This window comes from Nylanderia fulva, unplaced genomic scaffold (genome assembly GCF_048542155.1).
Source record: "Nylanderia fulva isolate GAGA-0341 unplaced genomic scaffold, ASM4854215v1 Scaffold35, whole genome shotgun sequence".
NCBI lineage: Eukaryota > Metazoa > Arthropoda > Insecta > Hymenoptera > Formicidae > Nylanderia > Nylanderia fulva.
The window spans coordinates 873210-896608 of NW_028190422.1; the positions used below are offsets into that span (position 1 = coordinate 873210).

At 37.0% G+C, this 23399-nt stretch overlaps 2 protein-coding genes across 2 annotated transcripts in view; one reads left to right on the forward strand and one right to left on the reverse strand.

Annotated features, from left to right (window-relative positions):
- LOC114934946 (uncharacterized) overlaps window positions 1–23399 on the forward strand; it is a 65918-nt gene that overhangs the window by 19626 nt on the left and 22893 nt on the right. The gene's annotated exons all lie outside the window — the stretch shown is intronic.
- LOC114934945 (uncharacterized) overlaps window positions 11237–23399 on the reverse strand; it is a 76421-nt gene continuing 64258 nt past the window's right edge. Inside the window, exon 12 of the mRNA XM_029307660.2 lies at window positions 11237–13072. Within this exon, the coding sequence (XP_029163493.1) occupies window positions 12613–13072 (460 nt within the window). The 3' untranslated portion in view covers window positions 11237–12612. The remainder of the gene's footprint in view (window positions 13073–23399) is intronic.

Consider the following 23399-nt stretch of genomic DNA (forward strand, 5'->3'; position numbering starts at 1 on the left):
ACTGTGCATGCGGTTAGAGATAAATAATTTTTTCCATCTTCTGTCTTTTAAGTATAATAATATAATAAATTAAAAAATTTTTTTAATATACCTCTTTCTTTTTCTTTTTCTCTTTCTTTCTCTTTTTCTCTTTCTCTTTTTTTCTTGTACACTTTCTTGATCCAAAAAGCATTTCAGAAGCATTTCACTGTCAACAGTCATCATCATCATTTTAAAGGTAATGGTCGACAAATGCGACAATGTCATAATGATACTTTCGCACAAACTAAAATCTATTCAGTTTCTGTCCAAACCATTTTATGGCACAAGGGCCTATAACCAATCCTTTCAAACATAAGGACCTAACCGATCCTTTCAAACACGAGATAAAACCGAGAACGAGAGACAGAAAGCGCAAAACGTGCATCCGGTATATATCTCGCTGATATCTATCTTCCTCACTGAATGACGGAAGAGAGCGCCGCGAAAGAGAGCCGCGAAAAGATACCGATCGTGAACGCGAATCTAAAACATCGATCTAAATTACATTGTGCAACCTCCGCGATCCTGGCCGGAAATCGACGAGCCTTTTGCTTCGCCCCGCCGATCCGACCGAGATTAGGCGCAAAATCCCACGTAGAAGAGAATCGGCTCTTCCGGTTCGTCGAAGCGAAGTAATCGCAAATACTAACGATCACCCCGAATTATTCGAGATGGCGATTAAGCGTCACTGTTTGTTGGATCGTCTGCGAAGGGAGCGTAATTATCTTCGGAAGAAGAGATTATCCTTTGTTAATTCCGAATTAGCCACGTTTCACATTGCTGTAGGAGAAATTTATCGGCCAACAAATAATATCCTTGTTTCAGTATTTGTTAATAAAAGAATGGACGTCTTATTTTAGTGTAAAATTAATGCTCACAAATATTTTGGAATTTTATATTTCTCCTATATTTCGATTTCTTTATTCTTCATTATTGTTACAAAATTAACAATATATATATATATAAATGCCAAAAATTCGTTATTATGGCCATTCCATGCTTATCACAAGTTTTAATTTTCGAGGGCGAGGAAAAAGCAAATGAAAAAACAAAAGTTAATAAGAAATGAGATATATAAAATTATATATGACTGAGGTCGCGCGTATATACTCAGGTAGAGGTAGAAAAGGTATCCATGATGTGATTAGGATTTGCCGCTTGTTGGGGTCGGATTAAGTCAGAGAGATTGTAAATAAAGTCCAGGAACCAGCCTCGGATAAAAAGCGGGATTTATAGTGAAAATATTTGTGTGCGCGCGCGTATTCTCGTATGACGTGGATAAACCGGGTGTGTAGGCGGGGATATGTATAGACCTACATTGATGTTCTGTTGAAAGTTTTCACCATAAATCCTGTACACATTGTCGGACTTTCAAGAGGAACCCGCAAGACGAACCCGCCTTTGTGACTCGCAACGCGGACTGCTGTAAATAATACACCCCTAACTTCCCTCGTCACATCCCTTTGCGTCTACGATTTTCAGTCAGTCCTTCTTTTCACTCGCAGTTATTTCTTTTCGTTTTTCTGCTCTTTAACCGTGACCGCTGCGTAAATTATTATAAAATGGCCGAGGTTTCGGTTCGCGAATTCGTGTAGCTTCCAATTTTTTAGTCAGAAATTAGGAAAGTATAAAAAAACGGGCAAAAGATCAAAGAAGTACTTGGCATTTTTAAAAAGTGTCCTGTTTTTTATATGTTGTGTAACAGTATTTCGTAATTCTTGTGACTTACTGTTTGTAATCTTTTTAAAAATTTTTCTTATTATGCTTTCACTCATCTACAACAAAAAACTCTCTTTATGGTCGGCGACTATAGAGAGAAAAATTTCAATGTTTGTGCCAAAGATATGCTTTTTAAAAGAATTATAATATATAGCCTTTTCTCAGAGTCTTTCCTACAGAAAAAATTGCTCGCGCAATGCGTTTTAAAAATTTTTCTTATTATGCTTTCACTCTTTTACAACAAAAAAGTAGTCGCCGACCATAAAGAGAGTCAAAAATATTTTAAAAGAATTATAATATATAGTCCTTTCTCAGAGTCTTTGCTACAGAAAAAATTTCTCATGATATATCTCGAGACTTTTAGTTTTTTAGAAATATAATGGCGAACTTTATAAGGATCGCCTATTTTAAGCAAATCTTGAAATTTATTATTCGAATGCATGCTTATACATTCTTGAATTTAAATAGAATAAAGTTAATTCATTTCAATATCAAAATCAAGCGCTAACAATTATCAACAAATAATCAAGTAATTGCATCGTGACATCAAATGTAAAATCTGAAAACTGATTATATAATACAATTCACGGTATATGTCATTTAAAGTGTTATATATTTGGTGTAAAATAATAGTTTAGGGCAACAATAATCAGTTAGCACATCACCTGATCTTTTTTCAGCATGCACATGCTGTGATATTGTTCGCGCCGAAACTCGAGCAGGTAGTAACACAATTCCCTTCGTATATTCTCGAAACTCGTCGAAACACGAGATTGTTCTCTCTTTTCAAACATTTATATGATTAATTAACTTCATGATATATTAAAAGATTGTAAAATAATATAATATATTTTATAATTTATATCTTATAGTTAAGAGAATTTTCTAAGTGACGAGGCATTTTGGCTGGCGATCAGTGCTTATATGTTTTGGAGTATTGCATCATTTGAAACTCTTTCAATAGAGACATCTTGACATTGGCAAAATAGTTTAATATTTGCAAGTATTTATCCTAAAAGAAAAGTTAAAAGCATCTTGCAATTTTTGACGATTTTTTTAAGTTTTTAAGACCTGCTTCATTGATGTTCCTTTTCATTTTTTTATTGATTGTTGGATTAAAATTTTAATTTTAAGTTTTAGTATGTATTATTTTTTAACTTCTACTTGTTACATTGAAATCTGGATACTTTTTTATATACTGAGCATATTTTTTCTCAGAAAGGTATTTATTATATTTAAGCACGCAATTATGCGCATCTCCATGCCAAGTGTGAAATGTGCGAATTTGCCGAGGAAGTATTGAACGGAAGTGGAATGCGCGAGCGCACTCAAAACCGCTCGAATCTGTTGAGTTTAAATCCCATAAGCGGCCATAAATCTGGCAGCGCTAAGCGCATTATTGTCACATAGTTGCATCATAGAAAATCTACGTTTACGGCACGGTCTGCAACAGCGGCTCGTTGATCCTGACAGATGGTCGTCCAAGAGCGAAAGAAAAAGAGAAAGCAGAACGAGAGGAAGAGAGACATTCTTATCGTTAACTGTATAACTAATGCAAATCTAGATGGAGAATCCGTAATTGACTATTAAGGTATATTTTAGTGCGTCTACTTAGCACTCTGTTTTTCAATGATTAGCGCGAACAGGTATTCACTCTTCAGACCACAACTGAAAACAAATTTTTATCAAATTCTTTGAAAAATATATTTTGCATTTATATAAAAAAATTACGATTATTTAATTAATTAAATAAAATTATTTAACTATTAGTATATATTTAATAAGAGGGAAAACAAAATTAATTATATGTTTAAAAAAACGTTGTTTAATATTTTCGTTTGTTTTTAAGTTAAGTGCAATATTGCATTTGCTATTGACAAAAATTATTATAATTATTGTAATAATTTTTCTCATTAAAAATTAATTCCCGACACTGTATTATTGTGTATCATTTGACTGTATCAAGCTGGAGAAATTTTATTTATAACAAATGTTGATTCAGGCAATTATTTGGCTAGAATAAGTTGATCTAGCTTGCTCCGATTATCATAGTGGGTTGACTTCGAGGACAGTTAATTCTTCTCCGTCGCGTATGAACAGGTGCGAAGAACGACCCAGCTGACGACGAGGTTAATCGTCGTTCTCGTTATTCTCTCGTCTACATCTTCCATCGGTCCTGCAAAGTTGCCCATCGAGTGGTTTAATCTTTTAAGCGAGCTCGAGAATAATTAATAATTCGCTAGCAAACTCTATCAAATCGCAAGCATTCTCTCCATATATCTCTTTCTCTTGAACAATTTTGTATAAAATTAATATGTTCGACTCTCTAAAAAGATTTTAAAATCGAATTATTTTCTATTCTATATGTATATTAAAATTTTTTGTGATCTTTTCACAAATCAGATACTCGAATTTATATCGATTTCGCGTAATCATGATCGACGATCGCGATGAGTTTCTGCGGCTAGAGCATGACCAGCTTATAATTGATCGTATTTCACGGTCGCTTTTATAGCGTGAAAGAATGCGTCGTAACCACCTGACGATGACGATGAGAATAAATCCGGTATCGTGGCTCGTAAAACGTATAATAATACAGAAGTAATAAAGTCTTCTTGAAACGTCGCTAGCTTATATTTATGATTGCGGCGTTGAATTCTTACACCTCCCCAATTCAAATTCTACAATATTGCAGGAAGTTGCAAAAAAATACTCTTTCAAAGTATCAAAGTATTTATTATTCCGTAAAATAATCATTAGGAAGATTAATAAATAGAACATTTTTCAACAGATTTAGTCCGAGACTCATCGATCAAATTAACACGAAATGCATTATTATCATATCATTACTTTATTATTACAAAAAAAATTATTGCGGATAGAAAATATAGTAATAATAATATATCATATAATAGAGAGAGAAAATAAAGATATAAATATTTGCGTCACATCGATATTTATCCGTGTTTGCCCGGTTCCAGCCGCAGCTGCATTCGGTTCGCATTCGAGCAAAAAAAAAAAAAAATAAATAAATAAATAAAATAAAAAGAAAAAAGCGATGGGGATATCGAGATGCAGGGCGTCACCTACCGTAGTAGCAGGATGCGTTAAGAGAAACGTCGCCGTCGCCGACCGCCGTGCGAGCGTGTGCATGCGTGCGTGCGAAAGGAAGGAAGGGAAAAGGAATGAGAGATCTCGCATGGCAGCCACCCACGGAGACTCCGAGGATCCTCATCCTTGTGTCCTACCGTTCCGTTTTCGTGTCTCATCTCGGCTCCCGCGTGTCTTCGTCGTCCACTCTTCATCTTCATCTCATCAGCGGTCAACTAGTCGTGCTGAAGCGATCGAATTTGTGAACATTTCGGAAAAGGTGTTACTTAATGCGGTCTTTTTAATGGAAATTATTGAATTTGCTTGCAAGTGTCAAATTGGGTCAGATTTGTAGAGGTATATGAACAGTTGAGGTCTCTTCAACTTTTATCACGTCGCTCGCTCTTCCCGGCGTTCAATATTTTTGCGTTTTAAATTATGCCAGAAAGATTAATAATTTTCGTCTCTTAAGAATGCATTCAGGCTAGGAGGACGGCGGTTAAAGTATATAATTTTAGGAATTTCATTTCCAGGTGTCTCTCTCTCTCTCTCTCTGCCGCGAGATCTCGTGATCGCGCGACCGTAATCATTTTTTCCAACATTTCTCCGACGATATTGTGTATACACCGGGTTGAACCGCGGTTGGTGGCGGCATTAGCGACACCCTGGTGTTGGTGGCGCGTATGTATATGCATCCATACAGAAACGTCGAGGACCCGATCCGGACGCGGTCTCGCGCGTCGCTACTTACTGATATTTATTGCGTCCAGAAATGTGTACGGACCGCCATAAATCTCCGCATTCACACGGAGTTTCTAATTTACATATTCTCCACCGAATGCTCTTCTGTTTCTCCCTCTCTTTTTCTCTCTTTCCTTTCTGTCATCCTCCCTCCTCCGCCATTCCTGGTCTTCTCATCTCTACCATTCTATACGCGTCGGTGCATCGTTTTCTTATATGACTCTCTCTCTCTCTCTCTCCTCGAATTTTCTCCCTTTCCTCTGCCCACGCGATGCAGCTACCGGAGCTATTTCGCGTGAAATAAAGGACTCGTTTACGAGATAAAGAACGGGCTGAAATGTTGCCGAAGAGTTCGAGCGCGAATAACCGAGACGATGTTTTTCCTCGGTGATTGATTAAAAATGCATTCGTCGAAATTGCGATTGCATTTAATTACCGGAAACGATGGATACGACGCGAAACGATCGCGGCGTGAGAAAGTGTTTTCGAGGGTGGCTAGAAAACAATGAGCACAGGACACCTAGTCGCCTTTTCAGCTTCTTAATGGTGTATTAACCTTTGCCGGCCCTCGAAATAGCCCGTTCGATTGCAATTAAGGTATCGATCGTAAATTCGTTCGCCCCCGAAGAACAACTTGTACGTCGAAACGAGCAAGAACTCGCAAGAACTCGCCCCCTTCGTACTTTCTCCGTCTCGAAGAGAGACCTATGCGAGATGCGGCTAAAGTCATTTTTACAAACCGCTAATTCGTTACCAACTTTTATCACTGCGCTCGTAATTGCACGTCGCTCCGTCGTACCTTCGTTACGATCCTGAACACTTTCAATGTTCATCGATCAACCTCGTGGCTTGCAATCTTTTTCGCGTCAACGCGTACGCTTTTATTTTGCGCGGAGGGAGAAAAGAAGAGAGAGAGGGTGCGGATCCTACTTTCATCAAACATGGCGTTCTTTCTTTTAATAATTGTAATAAAAGATTATTTTATTTTATATTTTATATTATAAATATAATATTTTATATTAATTTTAGATTAAATATTTTATATTTTATTTTATATTTAAAAAATATATAAACCAACAATGTTTAATATTCGAAGGCCGTTTATTTGCAAATTTATATTAGCGCGAATAAGAAACGGCTATTAACTCTTTTGTCGGCCGCGCCAACTCGATCGCGATTTTATCGCGATTAATCACCGGCAATCTCGACGATTAACCCTTCCGTACTCGCATTGCGCGGAAGGATGAAAACGCATCTCTCTCTCTCTCTCTCTCTCTGCCGCGCAAAATACATCCGAGACAGCGAGGCGGGCAAGGGTTAATACCTCGGCACCGTCGTTCCCGCCGAAATCATCGCGGAACGAGGCGTGAGAAAACGATTAGGCTCGGCAAGGCCGCTCTCTCTCGTCGAGGGCACCCGCCGATACATTATAATGCGTATTTATGCGTTCGATGCGTCGCACGCGTGTGGGGTGGTGCGAAAAAGGAGAGAAGAACGTACACGGATGAGAGAGAGAGAGAGGTAAGCGATATAGAGCGATAGAGATGCGGAAAGAGAGAGAAAGAGAGGCGCGAACGCAGGACAAGCTGCAACCGCTCGAGGGTGGGGGTGGATGCAGCTCGGTGGGTGGAGGAACGTCTTCCCCGAGAGCCTCGTAAAATGGAAATCAATTACATCTACACTTAACCACTTAAACTGGTTTCGCCACGGTCCTAAAGCTCGATCCGCTCTATCTTTCTCTCTTTTTCCTCCTCTCTTCTTCTTGTTCATCGCGTGGAGATGAGCAATGCGCACGGATGGATGCACGAAAAGAACGTATACATGCGGGAGAGGACGGAAGAGGAGAGGACAAAACGAGGGGAGAAAAGTATCGATGAGGAAGAAAGGCAAAAAGAGAGAGAAGGAGAGAAAATAAATGTGGGAAGCTCGTATAGAGCAGCCGGTGAGCATCGCTAGAGGCTTCGCTCTCTCTCTCTTCTTCTCTTTCCTCTGCTCAACTCTTCTTCTTCTTCTTCTTCTTCTTCTCTTCCTCCTGTTGCTCTTCGTCGGTCTGCGGCGAGCCGCAGATCATTCGTATCAACATAATTACAAGCTCGGGAGCCGCCTCTCTGTTTCTCTCACCTCGCTCCACCCATCACGACGTAACACACGATCGCTTTCGCGCCCCGGTGAAACCTTCGTCGTCGTCGTCGTCTTCTTCTTCTTCTTCTTCTTTCCCGTCGTCTTTTGCTGCTTCTTCGGCGTTTCTTCCGACCGTGGATTCCTGATCGTTGCCGCCGCGATCATTGTCGCAGATTCAACGAGTTCTTAAAAGACTCCGATAATCGTTAAATGTCATTAGTAGAATCTGTATACTAAACGAGATAATTCAAATATTTTGGCGAAGAAAAAAAGGATTTTTAACTCTTTTTTTAAAAGTAATGCGGAAATTTGAGATTAATCCATTTAACAAATTTTAAGAAACATATAGAGATTATATTTAAATCGAAATTTAAAATCTTTTCTATAATAAATTTATTAATGATTTTTTTTCTATATATATCGAATTTTTATAAAAGACTCCAATAATCGTTAAATGTCATTAGTAGAATCTGTATACTAAACGAGATAATTTAAATATTTTGGCGAAGAAAGAAAGGAATGATTTTGAACTCTTTTTTAAAAGTGATGCGGAAATTTGAGATTAATCCATTTAACACATTTTAAGAAAAATATATAGAGATTATTTAAATCGAAATTTTAAATCTTTTCTATAATAAATTTATTAATAATTTTTTTCTATATATATCGAATTGGAATCTAAAAGATTCCAATAATCGTTAAGTTTAATGTCATTAGTAGAATCTGTATATTAAATGAGATAATTCGAATATTTTAGCGAATAAAAAAATAAATTATTTTTAGTTCTTTTTAAAAAGTGATGCAGAAATTTGAGATTAACTCATTTAATACATTTGAATAAAAATATATTATTGAAAGGTTTGAAATCTTTTCGATAATAAATTTATTAATGATTTCTTTTTCTACATATCGCGTCCATATAATAAAAATATGATATGCTAATGCGAAATAAAATGCGTAATATATGTTGCGTTCATTAAAATTGATTGCATTTTACCTGCCTTTACAAATTGAATTTGTGACCATAAGTGTCATTGTATACACGAGGCATTCCGTACTTTCGTCTGTATTATAGTGCGTCTGGTTTCTCGTTTTGTTTCACAGGGCTAAAGGGCGTCGCGTGTTGCCGCGGTTGCGCTCAATCGCGCGCAACAGTTGCGACGCAAGTGACCCGACGCGGTACGTGTAACAACGCAAGGCAGCCGTCGCCATAACGAAGCGGACCATCAGCAGAGCGGAGTGCGACAATAGCGACGTGCTCCCGCTGCTGGACCAAGAGAGGAGAAAGAGAATGAGAGAGAAGGTGTTAGTCATGGAACGAACCAAGGCTTTAAAGCGGCCGCATCTGAGAATAATTGCTCGCTGACAGGCCGTGAAATGAATTTATTTAATTTCAGATAGAGGTATAACAGAATTACACGGCAGTTGGAGGTGCGATGAAGTCTGGGTGGTGTATATCGACTAAAGAAAGGGGTGCGGATGGGAGTGGCGCGCGGTTGTTGGACCCTGAAAAGTCGCCAAACAAATGCGAAGGACAAAAGTCCGCGAACTTGCGTTTTCTCATCGTATATAAAGAACGATATTGAGAATTCGCGTATATCTTCTTTCGAGAAAAATCATCAAATTTTTTATCAATCATTTTTCAATTTTAATATGCCCGTCAAAGAAATTCGTAAAAAATTAAATTGACATGCATAATAAATTGATTATATTAATTACGCATTGTAATTATGTTCATTTATGTTTATAGTGATTGGGTCCTGTAATTGTTTTAAATTCTGCATATTGCAGCTTATTATTCAACATTATATCAATCCATATAGGTATTATATGTACATTTTGATATAGACATTAATAAATTCAAACATAAGTTTAATCCTTCATGAAAATATGTTCATTGGGGTTTAATCAAGAATTAAATCTCAATGAAATAATTTCTCGATAACGACAAATAATTTATTTATAAGGTAGTACAAAGAATATATATAAATAATATGAAGAAGGTAGATTGCGGAAAAGATAGCGCAGAAACGCGAGTGAGTAATCTCGGAGCAGATTAATAAAAATTCATTTATTTTCGTCGTGCTACATCGAGAAATACGGCGCTCAACTACTCACTACCATAAAAGGTTTCTTATATACACCGCCCTGTGACAAAGACGTATTAATACTATCGCGGTATATAATACAAATATATGTCGAATATTTTTCTTCCATTCTTTCTATATCGCACTCTCACGCTCGTTCACATTTGCATTTACAACATTTACACGTACATTCGCAGCTGTCACGTCACGACATAAATTTTTATTTTCGTTCTAATGCACGTGGAATTATTATTTACAAATTGATCGAGATCGAAAACGGAATAGAAAAATCCATGTCTTCGGGATTCCTCTTTCCGTTACTCACAAACAATCCCTACGAATGATATTACGCAATCATACTGAGTGAATTAATTATGAAACACACGTCCTGCCGCTGAACTATACATATATATTTACGGCAGGACATAAAAATTCTTATAATATTGACAACGCGAAGGATAAATCCCTTCTTCGCACATATCATCACGGTTATTCGAATTTTCGGATTTTGTATTCCCTACAGATCTTTGGATTATTCTACTTCTCGATATTTACAGGAATCTTATAGATACTCTCGCGAATCTTACATACGAAATAAATTCTATGAATACGTACAAGTTTTCGAAATCTTTTATACGTTCACCCCGCTCATAATATTAATGAAACACGTGTGTGTACACAGAAAATTACATTTAATATCATAAGTATATCTAATATGCCTATACACGGTCCTCTCCATTAACGCTAGGCGCTATAGGGATAGTTCTTCGATTGCGCCCTGGATGTTAAAAAAAAAAACACAAACATTAAGAACACTGGACAGGCTTAAGCTCATCGTCGCAAACGCATTACGATGCGTCATATCGCATATATTTCGCGATATAGAACTAAATGACACTTATCATGAAATTAAAAGCTGTAACGAATCGAGAAGAAGTTTCAGTCTGACATGAGTGACGTATCTGTATTTGAAGATTTAAAAATTAATATTTTCAAACACTTAACACAAAAATTGAATTTGTAAAAAGACATATAAAACAAGAGTTTATTATTTTGAAGACTGTATATTTGAAATAAATAATAGTTATTACAGATAGGGCGAAATATATAAATAATAGCATGCAATTGTGTAATAGAGAGAGAGAGAGCGAACAGTTAACACGCCATAAATATGAGAAGGATATCTGAAATCAAGAAATATATGAAATAAAGATTAATAAAATTTTGAAGAAATACGAAGCAATAAACGATGAAGTGACTGCAATAACATCGATAAAATAACATCCGTAAAAAATGTATATTTTTGTGTTATATAATTTTCTGCTATATTACAAAGTGACTCTATATGATTAACAAAATTAATAGTATATACATTAAATAATAATAATAATGGAAATAATAATTATTAATTATATATATTATATATAATAATTAATAATCATTAACATAAATGGCATTTATATACATATGTTTAAATATTATATATGTAGCAGAAATAGAAGTACACATATATAAAAAAAATATAAAAATATAATAAAAATATAAAATAATTTTCTCTTTAAATTAACATAATGACTATGTAACAAAATAATTAACAGAAGTCAAAGAAACTTTAAAATTTGTTAACACTTACCGTCATTAGATCCAGCACCGGTTCGAAATAATTTAAAAGATGATTTATATTATGTATATGTATGTTGCATGCAATATATAAATCATTGTAATTAAAAATCATGTCTTAAAGAAAATAGAAATAATCTTTGAAATATTTCTTTATATGCTTACTAGACAATGATAAATTTAATTTATCTAACCAAATGAGAACACAAAGAAAAGAGAAGAATAGATTTTAGTATTATATAATAAATTCAATATTAATTATTATGTATTCAATGTTTTATTGAGGCTCCACAGCACACAATTTCGTATTATTTCTTGTATTAATTGTTATATGCTTATATTAAAATTACGATATCGATACGTTATAATAAACACGAGTAGAAAAGTGAATCAAATTAAAGTGATATCAATATTTTAAACACATCTAGACCGCATATAACACAATATATAATAGTGCTATATAACTGTATTACAATACATATAATATATATTGTATATTTTATGCAATATATACAATTTAATATACTGGGTGATTCCAAACAACCTGATGTCCTGGAATTTTTGCAATCATGTATCTTCGTAATTAAGCCTTAAATTAAAATTCTATTTAAGTAAACTCTACATAAAATTAATAAAAAAAAAATGTAATTTTGTTAATATTTTGTTTCCACAAGGCTTAGTTTGCGAAAAACCCCTTATTTTCAAACGCTTATAGCTCGAAAATGATTGATGTCTCTTTTTCGTTGAAGAAAAATCGTCTCGGAATTTGTTCAAAAATATGATATTTCCAGGACATCAAGTTGTTTTGAATCACCTTGTATATTATATAATATATACAATATTATATATATATATATATATTATATGATATATATATATATTATATGTATATATATATATATATTATATGATATATATATTATATATATTATATTATATTGTTATATTGTACAATATAATATAAGCAGTTTAGACGCGTTTAAAATATTGACACTGCCATTTTAATTATCCGATTCAGATTGCCTTATTCGTATATAACCATATAACAATTGAAGAAGTGTCACTTACTTCCACATTGCGTCGTCATTCGCGATCCGAATCGATGATCAAACGCATGCTCAACCATCGGAATATGGGCTCGATTCCGATTCCCTGATCACAGACAAATGGAGGAGGAACGACAATGTCGTGGTCGACGAGTCGGCGGGGATCGCTAATTGGGGGTGGACGGGCGTGTCCGCAGCGGCGGGGGTGTACTGGCCCTCGGTGGATAGGGCGCGTATCTGACTGAGGGAGCGGTGGGAGAGGATCGTCGCGAGATCATCGCGACTGGGGGTGGTGGCGGTGGTTGCCAGGGCCACGGCAGCGCCGCCGAGTAAGGGAAGCCGGCGGCGGCGACCGCGGCGCTGGAATAGGGCGAGGGCGAGCCGGCGGCACCCCTGGCGCCATACAAAAGCGCCGTCGACGGTAGCCAGGGCGACAACGCGTTCTCGTTTAATTGTTGCTGTTGCTGCGCGGACGGCTGATGATGCTGCGACTGCTGCTGCTGCTGCTGGACATTCAGTGCCGCGGCGACCGCCGCCGACGAGGACGAGATCGCGAGATGCTCGTAGAGTCTCATCGGGGCGACGCCGCATCTCACCAGTTGTTGCTCCATCAGTTCCATAGGATCTCTAGAATCAAGCCAAGACAAAGGGAATATATATATATATAATCGACGCGAATTCAATGAATGGTGCATAGAAAAAACAGTATTCTTGAGAGAACGCAAATATGCCTTGATTCAAGTATATTTTAGTCTTATAATAGCGCCAAATATAAATAATTTTGTATAAAGGATAATTTATCCTTAAAACAAAGTGCAAAATATTCTTGGTTGAAGGTAAAATTTACTTATAAATATTGCAAGGACAAGTGACAAGTGTGCATCGAATATATAAGGGGTACTTTCAAATATATATAATAATTCTTAGTTCAAATGTGACTAAGTTTGTTTTTACCATATGCGATTTTTAATACAAAAATATATCTTAAGGATAAAATATACTTTACACAAACTCATTTATTATTAAGGCAAATAAAAATTTGTGATTACAAAGAGCATTCTATGTTTAACTTAATCAAATAGCGTTCAAGAATAAAAATATACTTGAATCAAGGATTCCTTTTTTTCTGTGTGTGGATGTTTAAAATCTAGAGCAAATCTCCCCTCGATATTTATTATTTATTACACATAAATGATAAGTATCTTGTATATCATAAGAGGAACAAAAAATTTTTTATTACTCCTAAATTTAGAAAAATTAATGCTTGTGCGTCAAAATTAAAAATTTGAAAAAATGAAAATAATTAAATTAAAAAAAATTAAGACGAGAAAAAATAATTAAACCTCCTCCTGGAAAAAATGTTGCGGACGCCCATGCTCTTTCTCCCTTCCTATCTGGAATTTTTTTTTCTTTAAAGAATGCATTATAAATTGCAGTACTTGTTTATTTAAAATCTAAGGTACAAATCTGAGAATCAGCGCTCGTTCGGCGCTACAGGATTAGACGAGGAATCGAACGAGCGCTGCGCTATTGTGTCGAGAGGTCGCAATCCTTTGCGAGATCTCGCGCGGGGCGAGCAAATAAATCCTGTAGAGCCGCGGGAACAGCGAGACAGCGAGATAAAATCGTCCATCCTTAAGGCGAGAGAGGCGGCTCTCGCCGGTCGGCTGATTAATCGATCGACGTTATCGGCATTAATAGCACTTAAAAGGGAGTAAATCAATGAGATTCCTTTACGAACAGAGTCGAGATAGACAAAGAGAGAATGGCAGATAATTAAGACGGGCTTTTCTCTCATAGAGACGTACGAATAAAGAAGGGAGGGAAGAGAGAGGGACCAAACGATGGGGATCGCAAGAACCTTCTTCCCCTCTTCGTAACAAACGTGATGGATGATTTCGTGCGTTAGGCACGGGCTTAATTAGGGTTAATTACGGACGATTGTACGCGGACGCGCCTTCGTTGCTTCGTTACTATCGCGGTAGAAACGCTAACGAGCGGATTATTGGCCGATCGCGAATGAAAACGCGTCGCGAATGACGAGAGGATCATTCTGCATTTATACCTCTCTTTTCACGCCGACGATAATTAACGACGAAGTCTCATTGCGCGCGCGCAGAATCGCGACGAGTCACTTCCTACTTTCGTGATTACGCGCGGGAGCGGCGTTTAAGGATACGCGGATTATCGGCCGGTCTATCTCAATTATTAAGACTTCATTACGATATCGCGAAGCCGCGTGGCGAGATAAAGAGAGAGGGACTTCTTAATTACTTTCGATTTCAAGCCTGCCGAGGTAAGACCGATTGCGCAAAGCGGGACCGAACAAGCGAATCAGAATGCTCAGATGGATCCTTGACGTGGGCTGAAGAAGTTCCAGTCGTTTTACGCCATTTAAAGTCAACGAGAGTCGAATCGTTTTAACGCTGGAAAGATCGAGGCTCGTATATTTCTAGTCATTATAGGAATAATCTCTCATCTCAAGAGCGCGTATTATATACGCGGAATGAAATATCACATTTTGAAAGGTGCATGGTTCAATAATTGCGATTTCGATAGTCACATTAGAAATCATCTAACACAGTTTAACCATCAGAATCATTATTCGCATCGATCCTTAGTTGAGATTCAAGAGATGAAAGCAATGATATGCATTTTGATTTAAAACTAGATTTTTTTCAATATCGATATGTGTATACAAATCTTACTTTTAAAAAACATTTAATGAAATTTATATACGCACATAAGTATAATTTTCATAAAAATTTTCAAATATAAAAATGAGAGAATAGTTCCTCTTGACGCTAAATGCTCAATTTTATAAAAGGATCTGAACAAACTTTCCCATATTTTGAAGCTGTCAATTTACAATAGTCTGATTTAACGAATGTTCTATTTGAAAAAAAAAGATATAAAAAATATATCGCTCTTTAAAATGAAAATTATGTGGCCAACGAAATTTTCGTATATATAATTAGGCACTCCTTCCAAGATTAAATATGTGTTGCTGCAAGTCTCACATCTTGTCTGTTTCGTTTTAAATCTCAAGATGAAGGCAGCATCGATAGATGACTGTCAGTTCTTCGCGGTTCTCGGAAGCCAAGTGGTTGTAAGAGATAACTTGATACAGTAGTATCCTAGCCAGATACTAGTGTATCAAGTTATCTCTTACAAATTTGAGCATGGGCCGCCCACGAATAATACCTCCAATCGATCATCCAGTTCCACGAACCGACATCGTGATATCCGAAGACGCCTTTCGCAACCGTTCAATAACTTAGCATTTCGTGCATGAAATAATTTAGAGATGTACATAATAAAAAGACTCCGGATATATATTTGTCCCACCCACATTTTATATCGTATATCTTTCATTGGAAATTAATTCTTATACAAGTATACATTTTTTAAAATTTTATTTAAGAGATATAGTAGAAAAATTGTGAAAGATTTATTCAACACAATTTAATTGTTTTGTTCACAAATAAGAATGCTAAAAAGAAAAATATCAAATATCTTGTATTCTTTGAAAAGATACAAGATGTTTGTTTCAGAGGTACAAACGATTAAAAATCTAATCGATTAATATTAATATAGCCGATTAATACATTATTTCATTGTTAGGAATTCTAAAAGAATGTGTACACATTTATTTTTTACCCTTAAAAAAATGTTCAAAACTATATAACACTGACGTTATAATCACGTGTATAAGTAATTAAAATGAATAAAATTTGATGCGAGTAACTGAATTAACAATAAAACAAATCACGTATGCGATAAAAAAAGTCAATGAACAGATGGACACGTAGTAAATGATTTAAACTAAAAGTTGTGAAAAAGTATCGACATATCTTCTTTAGTTTCTATTTGCGTATCGCATTTTGTCAATGATGTTCGCTCTTCAAAAAATGAGATAACGCGAGAAAAAGGAAACAAGAAGAATAAGAGAAAGAAAGTCCGAAACGTGAATGAAAGTACACCGACGTTATAATCGCGCGTGTGAGTAAAACTGAACGAAATACATTTGTGTAAATAGTTGAATCGAGATATCATAAATCACTGCGCGAAACAAACTCGATGACAGGTGGGTCTCATGTAGTAGCTAGATTTCACACTTCGAGGTGCGATGTGAGACACCTAAACGACTGAAAGTTGCGAAAAAAGTGTCGGCGCGGCTTTTTTACTTTTTATCTGATCGAGTTTCGTCGATGCCGAGCGATGCTCGAGCTCTCGAGTGTGCCTTATAAGGAAATAGAGATAACGCGAGAAGAGCACAAAGAGAGTAGGAAGGAGACACGAATAGAGAATCCGAGCACGTGTACTCGAACGCCAATAAGATCAGACGTTTCGCTAGTCAACGAGTCTTCCTCTTTTCTATTGGTTCGAGACGCGAAATTATTGGTCATACTCGAGGAGTCCGCGCGGATTATTTAGGTCACCGAGTCAACGAGTCTTCCTCTTTTCTATTGGATCGAGGCTCGAGATTATTGGTCATACTCGAGGAGTCCGCGCGGATTATTTAGGTCAGGGAATTCTACATGTCATTGATAAATCGAGAGACGTGCCATGACAATGACGTGCGGCTGACAATGCATCTCTATACGATTTTTTCTAATTATAAGAATAGACCGACTACAATTAGTGGCTACCGAGCGATGACTCTGCAGATTAATTACGCATATGTATTAATTAATATTAATATACACAACAATTAAACAGCTACTGATAGTCTCAATTATAAGAAAAGCAATGCAAATCTCAGTGAAATCTTATCAAAAGAATTAATTATTACACGTACATTTACGCACAATTAATTTACAGCGTGAAATTCGTTCTTAACAATTTCGCGATTTATGATATAATTGTATTTTAATCGAAAAATAATTGTATGAATATTAAAATCGAAATTTAGGAAAAGAGTAGAGACGAAAAGGAGGAAATAAAGCTTTTCTTAACATATGCATTAATAATTAATACATATGTTAAGAAAAGTTGTACTTCCTCCTTGCCATCCTTTATTCTTTTTCTAAATTTCGATTTTAATATCCATACAATTATTTTTCGATCAAATTTTATACAATTATATCACAAATTGCGAAATTGTTAAGAACAAGTTTACGTTGCAAATTGATTGTATGTAAATGCACATTTAATAATTATAATTCTTTCGACGAGGTTTCACTGATTTGCAGTGATTTTCTTTGAATTGAGGCTTTCGCGGTGACTGTTCATTGCTTTTCAATAATAATACATCGATTCCGTTTAAGAGAATAGAAAATGATTAGTTAATCAGCTTGTATAGGGCAATCGTCGTTCGTGGGACATTCGACGCGAGCATAAAGCACTTCATCATCTCACGCGACCAATGTCGTCGGACCGTACAATTCAATCCCTACCAGACTTCGTAATGATTCTCTCCCTGTGGACCAGAGCCAGGGGACCGACTCTCGCGGGTCTAGTTACCCTAGGGGTCACACCGAGACAGGCGACACCCAGCCAAGGAGAGAAGGGTTTCGTTCGGTAGTTGCGAGCTGGCACGTCGACGACGAGAGCCCTGGCTCGTAAAGTCGTAAAATCGTGGTGTGAAGGGCGAGACAAAATCGCCGTGACTGTGCACAAAAAATATAAGAGAGCTGCGAGAAATGAGATCTGTTAAAAGAGACTCGGCCGCACTAGATTTACAACAAAATATCATTAATTATTCTATACTCTCTATTGAAAGATTTTCATAATTCGATATGTATTGTATGTACATTAAATTATCAGAATATAGGCTAATTAAATTATACACATAGAGAAAATTATATATACAAGCATTTCTCCGATTAATATTTATCGCAATAAAAAATATTAATATCTGCCGCAACAAGATATAAAATACGTGCGATTAATTTTATTATGTATATGTACATATGAATATTTTTTATTATAGTAAATATCAGAGATACTCTTATAAAATTTTTCCAGTACAATATTATCTCACGATTACCATGATTTTCAGGGTGAATTCTAAGAGAAAATTATCTTTGAGTATAATTTAATTATCCCATACTTTATGATAATTTAATATACTATATATATGAATTATCAAACTCTCCCAATAAATTCTAAAGGAAAATTCTCTCTTCGTGTATATATAAAATTTATAATTATCCTATATTCACAAGAGATTCTGACAATTCAATATATATTACATATACATGTAAGTGAAGTTATAGGAAATTGAAGATTAAATTATAAAAAACTTTTCGAAGACGTCAGATGTGACAAATAAAAAATGATTAACGAATAAATATAATAGTGCAAAAGCAATGCCGGTACAAAAAGTCGTAATTCACGACGCAAAGACGCTTCTATCTTCCTGCACAAAAATTTCATGTAATTCAAAATCATCACATAAAAATTTTCCGTAAAATAATGATAGTCATATATTCACGCACATCCGAGATACTTGCGCTATTATATATCGAGTGAGATATTGATAACCGATCGAATCGAGAGACGGTGACTCACAATCGCGAATAAGTCCGAGAAGCGCGACGAACGTGGGCACGGTGGCTGCAGGAGCACCGGAGAGAAGGAGGCCCAGGAACAATGGGTCCGGTGTACAGTTTGCGCGTCTCGGTTACCAGCTCGACCGTACCGCTTAGCACGTAACACGACACCCGAGGAGGCGCACGAGCACGCGCATACATTTGTGCGCCATATATACACACGTATATGCATATACGGGTGTGTGAGAGTAAGCTTGAAGTGGAAGAGGGCCGAGAAGGAGCCTGAAGGGTGAAACCAGCGACGAGAAAGGAGGAACGGGAGGGATTAGGGGGCCCTGGGGCTAATCGCCGTCCACTCGGACGTGCTGGACCACACACCAGAGTGCGTCCATTCCTCTTCTCGTTCTCGTGAAATATCGCTGTCAAGGGCCCGAACTCTATTAGCCGAGTTGCGCGCGAATGCACCGGTATCGATTCACCCGGATCGATCGTGATCCGAGATCCCGCGGATAAAAGGATCTCGTAGGAGAGGAAACGGCCAGGGCAAGTCGGGATTTTTTTAGGCGGATCCCTCCTGGCGTATATCTCGATCGCGATTACAAGAGCGCAACTTTAAAGTCTTAAAGTGTAGGAAAGTTTGAAGAGAGAGAGCGCGCAGTCTACACAGAGAGAATTTTCTCGTAGAATTTAGCCTAAAAAAATCATGGTAATCGTGGGACATTATACGTGGTATTGGAAGAAGTTTCTCTGATTAATATTTATCACAATAAAAAAATATTAATATACCACAATAAGATATCACATATGTTCGATTAATTCTATTCTGTAATATTTTTTATCTCTTATAAAATTCTTCGTATACCATATTGTCTCACGATTGCTATGATTTTTAGAGTAAATTATAAGAAAAAATTCATAGGAAACAATTTATACATTCGTTATAATTTTAATGTATTATAAAAAAATATACAGATAATAATTTTGTTATAATCTTTTTCATAATTTTAAATATAAAATATACTCCTCAAAATAATTAAGGGTTTTAAAAAAAATTGTCCAAAAGTAGGCAAATTTTAAATAGCTGTAACTTTGTTTCGAAAATAATAATTTAAATTTAAAAAAAGGATTTTAAAGTTTGAAATCTCTACTTTCGAAAGATCATAGCTTTTTTCATTTTCTTCAATTCTGAAAACGATAAACATGACAAAATAGAAATTCTTCAAATCTTCTTGTGTATATGCATGTCTACAAAATGAGAAGAAAATTTTCCATTTTGTCATGTTCGTCGTGTTCTGTATATAAAAAATATCAGAACTGAAGAAAATGAAAAAAGTTATGATCTTTCAAAAGTAGAAATTTCAAGCTTTAAAACCCTTTTTAAAAATTTAAATTATTATTTTTCGAAACAAAGTTACAGTTATTTAAATTTACCTATATATTTTGAACAATTTTTTTTGATCCCTAAATTATTTTGAGGAGTGTGTACACAAGTAATTTCTACATTTCAGAATTGCATACATTCTGCCTATATGCATTCATTGATATGCAATATCCTATAATGACATACCGACAACAAAAAAATGATCGGTGCATTTCGTCAGAATAGCGAAGCTAATTTACGTTATTTCTCAAAAATGTCAAATCAACGAAGATGGGAAATCCAAGACGCGGAAGGCGCATCTTATATTCGCGCAACTGGTAGCACGCTATCTCTCTCTCTCTCTCCGTCTCGAAAATAGCTTAATCACACGTGGCTCGTTGAAAAATCCAGAAATCAAATTACACTGTTGGTTCGCCGAAGAGGAGAAACAGGTAGGCAGTTCCGTCGCGCACAGGGGGATGGGCTCACGCCATCGTTATATACGTGCGTGTGCACGCGTAAAACGGAAATGACGCAGCGCGCCAGCGACGAGCAAGCAAGGATCTCCCGTGCATTAAGGCTGCCCCGGCTGCAATTCACGGCGCGCGTAGCCCTCCGCCCGGCCTTGAATTATATCCTTAATGTTTTCATAAAGCTTCTTTATGTACAGACAATAAAAGCCCTAATTACAGTCATTCGCCGAGCGAGAGAGAGAGAGAGAGGACGGCCGGCCGCCTCCCGGTTGCCTATTACTATTCGCGCTATGCCGTAGCTCCCCGTAATTGTTACACCGCGATAAATATTCCTCATCGATCTGACGAGTCTGCGTTTTCCACCGTAATGGCGCGGTTACGGTCGAAACGTTCTAATTAGAGGCCACCGCCGTTACCCCATTAAAATGTCCATGACGCTCTTCTCGTAGCTGCGCACCTCTCTCTTTCTCGAGTATACAAAAGGGAGAAAGCTGTCGAAAAGAGAGAAAAGGGAATTGTGAGAGAGGCTAGTCTATAAATAAGAAAGAAACGCTTTGGCGCACGGTCGATTCGAATTTTTGCCCAACCGTGCCGTCTTGGCTCTCTCTTTCTCTCTCCCTCTGTTCGTGTTGGAACAAATTAAATCTATTAAAAGAATGATCGCACACGCCGCGCGAAAGATCGTCGAGAAGCGCCGTCAACTCGATGACAGAACAGGACGTTAAACGAATCTCGAATTATTCCTCGGGAAATAACCTGCGGAGATGGATGTTCGTAATCGCTTAGCGTCTAGTTCGGAAGACGTAAAATCCTTATTCGTCGTAATAATTTCACTTTATACGACCACCTTCGCAGCTTGCTACCGAATAAATTCTGTTAGATATAATAAGACACACGCGTACATACACGAATCTTTAATTTGAAGAGTCTAAAGCTCTCTCCCTGGAATATATATACAAAGAAAATTTTCTCTTGTTAGAATTTACTATATATATATATAAAATACATTCGATTAATTTTACTATGTATTGTACTTATTAATATTTTTTATTGTGGTGAATATTAATCAGAAAAACTCTAATAAAACTCTAATTCGAATTATTTATATACCCATCAAATGAATAAATACCTGATGGATTCGTCTGATTTTTAATTGACTCGTAAAAATCGTATCGAACGTTTGAAATAAACAAGTCAGCTGATTTATTATCGAGGAGAAAAAACTGCGTTTCCTGGACGTAGCGCCTCGCATCAGCCATAAAGTGCTTTTTATGCGTGATGTTGCATGCGTTGCATTTCGCGAGAAGAAAAGGATTGATCCGTGGAGGGTTAATTGGAGCAAAACTGACGGCATCGTGACGGCTTTTAGCGGTTAATGGCCGCGTCCCGTAATTTTCGAACGCACGTATATCTGTTCCTCGTTCCTCGAAGTCGCTTTGACAAGGAAATATGGTATATTTCTCGCATGGCTTAATGTCTCGTAATTTCTCGGGGGGTTCTTTTCTCGATTCCGTCCAAGAGTCCCGCAGTCAGGTGTGCTACGTGGTGCCTTTTTCGGAAAACGAAATTCCGCCGTTCTTTCTCACGCGAGCCTCCTTAGTCCCTAATCGTCTCTCGGGAAGACGAAACCGCCTCCCTTTTTCCTTTCTCTCCGCCCATGCCTTTAGCGTCGCTCTATCGTCGCGTGATAGATTCGAGTCTCGGCGTAATTTAATTAGCGATGCAATTATACGCGGGCCGCTCCCGGCCGCGAGAATCATGCATATTTACGCGGATAATTCGCACATAATATCCGCACACCTGCACCGTAAGCGTACAAATAATAAAATTACGCCCGCCCGGTATAAAGAATGCAATTACTCGTACACGGTAATAGTGACCGCCGCGGAACCGATGTTAATTGCCGGGAATCGCTACCGCTAATTATCACGCACAAGATTATCCTCGGTTATAGTTGCGCAGGAAGGTAGGAACTTGAAGCTAAACCGCGCGATCCCGATTTTCAGCGGAGTTTACGCGAGTGTGTGTGCGAGTATACTGTGAGAAAGTGTCATCCTCGACGTTATATATTCAAAATTTCATCTTATGGCAACGTAATAATATTTTGTGCCAGATCTATGCAATACGGGTTCAAGCGTACGAGAAACACGTGCGAATATATATATATATAATTGTCACCCTAGACATATCCGAGGTTGATTTAATTAGACAAGATTAACTCATACAGGCTGTTTCGTGTGCTCTCTACGTTTTCTCTCAATTAAACATTTTTTGACAGCTAATCGATAAACTTCCCAAGAATCGCGCAGCGCGACTGATTGTGAGCGACGCGAAACAACTCGCGATATTAAAGCGCGGGGGAATTCCGTCGAATGGAGAGAGCCTGTTATTCTCTCCGTTTACCCCGGGGCTGACACAGGGCATTAGGTAAGTGGTAGATAATAATAGGTTACACTCCCCGCTGATGGCCGAAGGTAGTTCATCGAATGCTGCGGTTTTGCTCGTCTCTCGATTCATCTCGCACGCATCCCACGGGAACTATCTAGCTCTCGGGGAATGCCTGGCGATACACACCGCATATCGATTCTAAACGACAACGAATCGAACGTTTTCGTTCTAATCCG